Source organism: Bombus affinis, chromosome 5 (assembly GCF_024516045.1).
Source record: "Bombus affinis isolate iyBomAffi1 chromosome 5, iyBomAffi1.2, whole genome shotgun sequence".
In the NCBI taxonomy this organism is placed as follows: domain Eukaryota; kingdom Metazoa; phylum Arthropoda; class Insecta; order Hymenoptera; family Apidae; genus Bombus; species Bombus affinis.
This window is the reverse complement of record NC_066348.1, coordinates 1,466,346-1,475,000: the sequence shown is the minus strand read 5'-3', so window position 1 is coordinate 1,475,000 and position 8,655 is coordinate 1,466,346. Positions and strand designations below refer to the sequence as shown.

Below are 8,655 nucleotides of genomic sequence, written 5' to 3'. Positions count from 1 at the left end.
TGCATCTTCCATTGGGATGTACCAAAATTACTGATGCTTAAAAAGGGAGAAAAGCATCGGGTGAATTCTTTCTTAGTTATCATTGCCATTATGTTCCCTTTGCTTACCCTTCCCCTTTTTTAAGTTGATACACGATCGTCAAGAATTTTCAGCGTGGAATCGATCCGTCATTCTGTATATTACGAGTACACAAAACGCAATGAAGGCCCGATTTTTGCCTGACAACTTGTTAAAAAAAAAAAAAAAAAGAAAAGAAAATGGTACACGACTATACTTTGTTTTGGTTTTGTTTGATCAATGCGAGATTTTTATTTTCATTGATATCCAAAATTCCCGATTCCCTCGTATTATTTATTGGTACTTTATTAAGTAGATTATTATTCGTTCTTTCATATTATAATTTTATTTTCAGGTGTTATTTAGATTTTATTTGTACTTTATACAGAATCATTTATATGCCATGTTGATTTCACATCGAGCTATAAATTCCCTTTACGACTCGCAGTAGCCTCTCGTATCTCTGTTCTGCACGCATCAGAGTATACAATCATACATCGATATCATTAAATATTTATTTTCAGTACGAATTAGATCGCAGTTGCATGCAATTTACACAGCCTTTACCGTAGCCAGAGAACAAATCATGTCTTAGAGAGTCTCTTTGATAATGCTCATTGTCGTAATTGTTGTAACCACGATCGTTACTTGTTATCGATAAGAATCAGTCTCTTTACTAACTCGAATCTTTTCACAGAGTTTTCATCGGGGAACACGAAGTCGGATGGCGAGACGTGGAAAGAGAAAGGTCGAAATTCTGGATCAGGATCTTCGGCGAATCAATCGAGCACGGACACATCGAACGCGAGATCGAACACCACCACTTCGTTGACCACAACTACTAGCTCGACGTCCAGCACAGCGTCCAGTTCCGGCACAACGATGACCACCACGTCGACAAGAAGTTCGTCGATGTCACCGGCAACCGGTAGGAACAACGCGCAGAACAGCGGTGGAAGTAGCAGTAGTAGTAGCCCGGCACCGACCACCAATTCCTCGTCGACGAGTAGCGGTCACCAGATCGGAACCATGTCGGCACCGCCTGGTCGACAGGTGCCGAAGAGACGCATGAGGCGTCGCGCCACATCGCACTCGCAGGATCCTGCTGAACAGCTGACCGAGATGTCCGTTCGCGGTTTGAATCTCTTTCGTTACGCCTCGATATCCGAGGGTGTCTATCAATGCACTGAGTGTGCGAAGCTCGACATTCAGAAAACGTTCAAGAATAAATACAGCTTCCAACGGCACGCCTTTCTTTACCACGAAGGCCATCAGAGGAAGGTATTCCCGTGTCCGGTATGTGGAAAAGAATTCTCCAGGCCTGACAAAATGAAGAATCATATGAAAACCGTGCACGACTGCTTCATGCCGAAGGACTGCGTGATGCCGTTTGGTTTTTTTCTCTCGCCTTAGCGGGCAGTGCGAGGGCGAGGTGGGATGGCGATCGGTCCAGCACGAAGAACGACCACTGAACCAGCGGAAGAGAACACTGGCCGAGGAGAAACGACCGTCGCGACTAGTGACGTCCAAAGGAACTCGAGGAGCACGCTCTCGAGGACGACGTTGAAGCACGTGGCCACCTCGAGGATGCTCTCCATATTCAGGCGGGGGCGTGTTTGAGAAAGCGAAATCTTCTTTCGTTTACTCTGTCGTCTTCTCAGCACCGCCCTAGTCTAGTCATCCGATAGTGAAAATACGTGGTCGTACAGAGAGACACCGATAGAAAAATGAATCAAGTTGTCTTCGGTCTGAGAAAACAAAATATATCATAATCTGTGTGCCGCGGACCAATCGCATAGCCTGTCTCACCCCCGCGATGATCGACTCCTCACGTTGTATTAAAGCGAGGTCGGATTTCCTACGCGCGCGATCAATTTTTGATAGTCGTTTTTAATGGAAGCCCGACGAGTATTGTCTTTTCGGGAAGAAGGGCGACCGACGGTTGATATCGGCCAGTGGAGGAGACTAACGTGACAGATCGCATACAAACACTGCTGAGCGGGACAACGTCGAGTGATCGTGGGGATTTTTTTCTTTTTTCTTTTTCTTTCTTTTTTTTTTTGAATTAAAGGACAAAGAGAAAGAGATGTCTATACTCGAACGTAAGTGCTCGAGTAGTGCTGCTGTGTACATTAGTATTATATAATCCTTGAACTGTGCAATAGCGGGCAATGCTTGTGGACGATCGATGCCCGGCTGTGTCTCCTTCACTTGCACGACCATCATGATCGCCATGGTTTTACACATGGAAACGTAAGCCACGTGAAATTTCAAAGAAATTCGCGGAGAAAGCGATTTGGCCAGTCGGAAAAAGAGGAACTTTTAATGATAGCGATTGAAAAGGCTATACTTGTTTATAGGTTTTTATCGTGTAACTAATACTGTAGGCGGTTACGTTTGCGTATGTACCATATATGGGAACCATTGTTTCACAATGTTGAAAGTAATGTTTATCGTGCCGAGTCCGCGTTACCGAAAAGTTCTCTTTTACTAAATATCGTCGCAGTATTTTACGCGGGCGTAGTCTGCATATAAAATTCCAATTTTCTCTTTATATTTTGAGAAACGAAATTTAACGATATTGGTGAACAAATAAGAGGGAGATATATATTCTTGTAAAACTAGCCAGCTTTCTCGTGCCTTTATCAACCGCGTATTCTCTTTTTCTTTTTCCTTTTCTTTTTCTTTGATACGAATGCATCATTTTTAACATATAAAATTTATGTCTAGAGTATATCTTCCTTTTCTTCTTTTTGAAGCAAAATATAACGGAGCAACGTAAGCAATACGATTAATGTGACTGACAAAGTATCGTATGGGTATATTCCCGTTTTAGATTATACCGTGATAGCTTTAAAAATACTTCCAATGCTTTAACGCACGCGCGATGTTTTTATTTCTTTTTTCACTTCTTTTTGTTTCCTTGTTTTACCCGCTTTTTCGAATTCAGCAGTTCACGTGTGAAACGTTGGTTGTGAATATGTTCTCTCTTCTTTCCAGATATTTTCCAATTTTGCACCTTTCATAGTTCCCTATACATCTTCATAAAACTGTATGCAATCACGATCAAACTAGTTGTTTTCCGCCAAAAGAATGAAATTTGGATATTTTTCCCCTTTGTTTGTATTGAGAAATGTCTTTTCGCAATTTCAACTTTCAAACTTTTTCAAACTTTCAACAAACATTCATCTATGCTTATCAATTTGCATAGAAGCTTATTCGAGCGATAATAACGTGCTTCCAAATTTTTGTCAGTTGTGTTATGTTCTAAAGTAACGAAGAGAAAGATGAGCAAATGGATTGTTATCAAAAGTACAGAGTTTCATAACCAGGATTCGTATTAATATTATTCTAACTATTATTGCTATTTTTCTCTTTTTAATGTTTCCTACGCCTTCCAACAGATTTGATTCCAATGGTGCGTAATAAAACATATTAGTAAAATATTAAAAGAAAGAAAGGCAGAAAGAAGATGAAAATGTATATTTATCAGAGAGTTTATTAACGGTTCCCTACGAGGCACAGAAGTCTCGTAGAGTTCATTAGATAGTGCCTAAAATAGAGAAAAGGGATGAAGAAACATGAATTATACTACATAACAGACCGGTACATGTACAGGTTTTCTGGGAAAGTGTATTATAGTTATTACCAATAATTAATTATTATTCTTACTATTATTATTACTGATTTACTACTACTCGCACTACTATTAATGCAGCAAAAATAATATTATTTTTATTTTCACCGTTACTATTATTTCTATTAATATTATTGTTTGATAAGAATTATTAACTTTTAGATATGGACAAGCACCGATAGAATTGGTTATTATTGCTAGGTATATAAGTTAATAATGCACAGGCAAGCACAGACAAGTTATAAAGAAAGTTATCTATACAGGCATAGTATATTTAATGACCCTCAGTTAGTTTTGGGTCTGGACCGTTTGTTTTTTCTCCTTGATTTATTATTATTATTATTATTATTATTATTATTATTATTATATTATATTATTATATTATATTATATTATATTATATTATATTATATTATATTATATTATATTATATTATATTACACTATTATATTATATTATACTTTTTTCGTTCATTCGTTCGTTAAAAAATCTGAAAGAAATCTATTATTTGATACATTGTTAACACGTTTTCTTTTTTTTCGGTGTTGGGACACCGCAGAGTAGAAATAGTTGAACGAAATATAAATTTATTCGCGCGTATGTACGAGCGTGCGCGCACGTACTTATATATATATAATATGTATACATATATAATATATGTATATATATATATACATATATACCAATAACTTTTTGGGGAAATGTTCAAACATCGTTCACGCAGTCGAGCAGAACTAATACAAACGAAGTGTTATATTTTGTTCGTAGGAGCAACGCGTTACTATCCCTCCGTATCAATTCTAAAACATAAACCAGGAAAGAAGGAACGAGAGGAAAATAATTCGCCATTCGTTGTAATTTCTACTATTCTCCATCGTTTCGTTATTTTTCAACCTGGTACAAAATAATATTATTCAGCAATAAAATCCAAACATATCATTAAATTAAATGCTTACAAAAATATATTTGTTTAATCGCATAACAATTTTACCCATAGATCTGACATTATAAATCCCTTATTCTACAAAATTTGTTATAAATGGTATCTATTATTTTCGCATTACGATACGTCTACTAAAAAGAACAGCGAATTAATATTTCCTACTTCGTCCACTCTTCCTGCTATTTTCCTTTTCTATAATGCTATAATTCGTTGCGAGAACTTTCGAACGAATACTGAACGGAAAGCAGTATTTTGGTCTTCCGCATCGGTGTTATACGCATGAGAGAAAATGAGCATGGATGTTAGATGTGTGATGTGTATGTCTCAGAATGATGATGATGATGATGATGATGATAATGATGATGATGATGATAATGATGATGATAATGATGATTATAATGATAATGATGATGATGGTAATGATGACGATAATGATGATAATCATCAAATCTTAATTATTACAGAGAACTATTTAAAAGAATATATATAAAGAGAAATATATTACGTGAGAGGGAATGTGAACCCGCGTGTGATTTCGTTGCCGTAACACCAGAGAACTCGTCGAGCTTCTCTCTTGTATATCCAGCTCGTACTCGTAGTCGGTATTTAAAAGGACAAAAAAGCAAAAAAAAAAAATATATCAATATATATATATATATATACATATATATACATATATATTATATATATAGGTGTGTGTATAATATATATATTATATATGATTGATGATCATATATTTAATATAACACACATATATATATAATTATATATATGTATATATATATTTATATATGTATAACGAAATTGCGTAAATGTAAAGGAAAAACAATGATAACTGTTTAGTTTCCGTTAGCTGAAGCACGAAATTTATATTCGCGCACAATTCTGTTTCTTGCGTCCAATTTATAGTTGTTATTTAGGAAGCGTAACGTTCATTTTGATATTATGCATATACGAAAAAGCACACATCTAAAATACTACCAGAATGCAGAGCACGTTTTGAATTCCTTATCGCTTGTTAATCACTGAAAGATATATTAACAGTTTCGAAGAAATTGTTTCGCAATTTGAGTTAGTGATTGATATATAATATGTGGGATTAATATGTACGGTTATAAAAAATGGGCATCGTATGCAATTTCGATTGATTGCTTGTATTAACGAAGAAAATTATTACTATTTGGAAAGATAAGGTTTGCGCTATACGTATACAGTTGAAGGCTCTAACGTCATTGCGATACCAATGAGTCTTACGAAAGAAAAAGGAAATGACAAAACGAATTTCTCAATTCTATGATGTGTGCAAAAGCAATCGAAAACGGTCGTGTTATACTTTTTTTCTTCACTTTCCATGCATTGTGACTACCTTACTTCTTACGTTTTAGTTTTATACCATTATTGTAATAGCTCTATTATATTATTATTACACTATTATATATATTTATATATTATATATATATATATATATATATATATATATAATATATATGTATATATGTTATTGTCATCGTCAAATAACGTTTATTATTTTATTTTTAGTTTTAACTATAACATCGGGTAATTAGGTTACGAGATAAGATGCGTTAGGCTTTAAAGGAAGCCACACGATTAACACATACGGAATGAGGACACGAAATAACCGAACAAAATGCAAATGCGGTTACTTGAATTTTTCATGATGCAGAGATATTTTATTCGAGCGTTAAATGCTACTGTAGCTTGTGACATTAATGCGATACCTTCTATTACGTTTCCAATTTTATTCGTTGAAGTAGAATGCAAGATATAGATGATATATATTTATGTATATTGTCACGACGTTCTGGCGAATAGACTTATTTATATTTACCATAGTTAAATCTGCACGTTTTATTCATGTGTTAGCGACGGGTACGTTTTTTCTTCGCGTAAACCGATGAAAAAGTCGCAACACATCAGTGTCGTTTGTGTCTCCTCGTCTATTACCAGAACCTCGACCCACTACAAATCTTTCTTTTGCTGCGAATAAAATTCGCGGTTTACACGCACGTTTAAATATCTATCGATAAAAAGAAAGCACCGGCAGACGTCTTAAATAAAGAAAAGGAAAAGTTATATACACGCATGTCCACCTGCATTATTATTCCTACTTACTGTTCTTCGACGCTTTAGAAATGGAGATAATGCAAGTGAGTTTTATGAAATTCACCGTAATGTTATAAAGATATACACGCATATACGAAATATATAGGTACCAGTACTGACACTTTTATTTGCACTCGATCCTGGAAGCATCACACGACACTCTGTTTCGATAGAAGGGAGAAGCAGTACATAATTCTATTAGTGACACTAAAAGTAACAAAACACATACATGCAGGATGTTAGAACTACGAAAATGTACTAATAAGTAATGGTAGATTTTTGCAATAGAAGAGAAGGAATTGTGAGAATTATTAAAAGATATAGACGTTGCGAATACAGAAAAAAATCTATTATATATTATATATAAATACTATATTATATTATATTATTATATATTATATTATATTATATTGTACGTTCGCCCCATTTGAGGGTGGAAGCGCGCTTATACAAACAAACAAAAAAAAGTTATATCATATAACAGTAATAATAAAGAAAATGAAGCTATACGTTCGCACATTATCGTCGGTCGTTGACTGTACATTTAAGTGTACGTACATATGTACCTATTATGATCGGTGCCGGATGGCGATAAGGACTATAACAATTTAATACCTATTATTATTTTTATTTGTTTTTATCTAATTGTAGTTTCTTTGTAACTCTTTGTGATATACAACTGCAATACCCGACCGTTTATTTCTTGTATCGATTAGCGCAACCTTCATTAAAGCAAAACAGAGGAACAAACATCTCTCCGTTTAGTCGTTCTTCTCTTTTGGAACTATTCGTCCTTTGTTTTCGCGAAATCCGCCATGCGGAAATATTCATTGAACTTAAAATCGACCAAACGGATACGTTTCTTAAATTAATTCTTAAATTATCTTTAAATCCATTCTTAATCAAATTTTTAATTGGGTAAGACTTTTCACCATAATTCAGAGGATTCTTGAATCTTTATCGAAAGAAACATAAGAGCTAAATTGCTTTATCGAACATTTCAGGAAATCAACAGCTTTTCCTCCTTTTCCAAGTCCTGCTTTGGAATACTAACGTGATTTGAATACTCCTGTGAATCTAAATCACAAAATTTCCTAAAAGTTCAGATTAAACGCTGCTCGAACTGATAATAAATTCCAAGACTTTCAGGCCTATTCTGAAGCTACAGACTGTAATATTCCAAAAACTATTCCCAAATTTCAATTTAAAACATTGCTTACACTCGATAATAAAACATTGAAACCTCATTAAATTGTCCTTGTTCCTCGCCTCATAAATTCAAGGAACACAACCGATGACTAATCTTCCAGCTGAATGATACTAACGCTCCTGTACCTGTTCTCTTTCCATGTGTGCCCAGATCAGCTGCCGAGTCTACCGAGCGACATCACGTTCGAGATCTGCACGTCGTCGTCCTCGTCGTCGCCGCCGCCTCCTCCTTCAGCAGCTTCGACGACGGCGACGAGGAGCGGTGAGGATTCGTTCTGCGAAGGAAATACAGGCAGCACGTACATCAAGTCCGAGCGAGTGGTTAGCGGAATGCACTTCCTCACCGACCGGGAGGAGGATCGGGGAGATCTGTTGCTACCTAAGTCAGAATCCGGGGAGGCCGAGCCGGAGGTCAGGAAACAGGTTGGTTGGTCTGCTGCTTTTGATGCTGCTTCGGCAGGCAGTGCACCAGCTGTGCCACCTGGCTTCGTTCAGAGGACGATTATGAGAAGGAGGCGCGGCTTATCACCATGTCCTCGCGGAGACGGCACCAACAGAAATGGGCAGAGCACCAGGAAGCCACTTGGAAAGCTCTTGTCGCCGCGCATTTTATAAGATGTTTTCCATTCGGCTGGTTCAACCATTCTTTAGACTAAGGGCATTTTTGGAAAGTTCGTTAGAGAGTT

General features: G+C 36.3%; 1 protein-coding gene across 11 annotated transcripts in view; it reads left to right on the top strand.

Moving 5' to 3' along the window:
* LOC126916147 (protein tramtrack, beta isoform) overlaps nucleotides 1-8,655 on the top strand; it is a 45,645-nt gene that overhangs the window by 29,548 nt on the left and 7,442 nt on the right. For 8 of the 11 annotated variants that reach the window (XM_050721626.1, XM_050721621.1, XM_050721620.1 and 5 more), the window contains exon 5: nucleotides 755-7,510. In XM_050721626.1, coding sequence (XP_050577583.1) covers nucleotides 755-1,470 — 716 coding nt within the window. In that variant the 3' untranslated portion in view covers nucleotides 1,471-7,510. Of the gene's footprint in view, nucleotides 1-754; nucleotides 7,511-8,120; nucleotides 8,393-8,655 lie in introns of those variants that run through there. The other 3 variants (XM_050721630.1, XM_050721631.1, XM_050721629.1) reach the window with 1 other exon arrangement.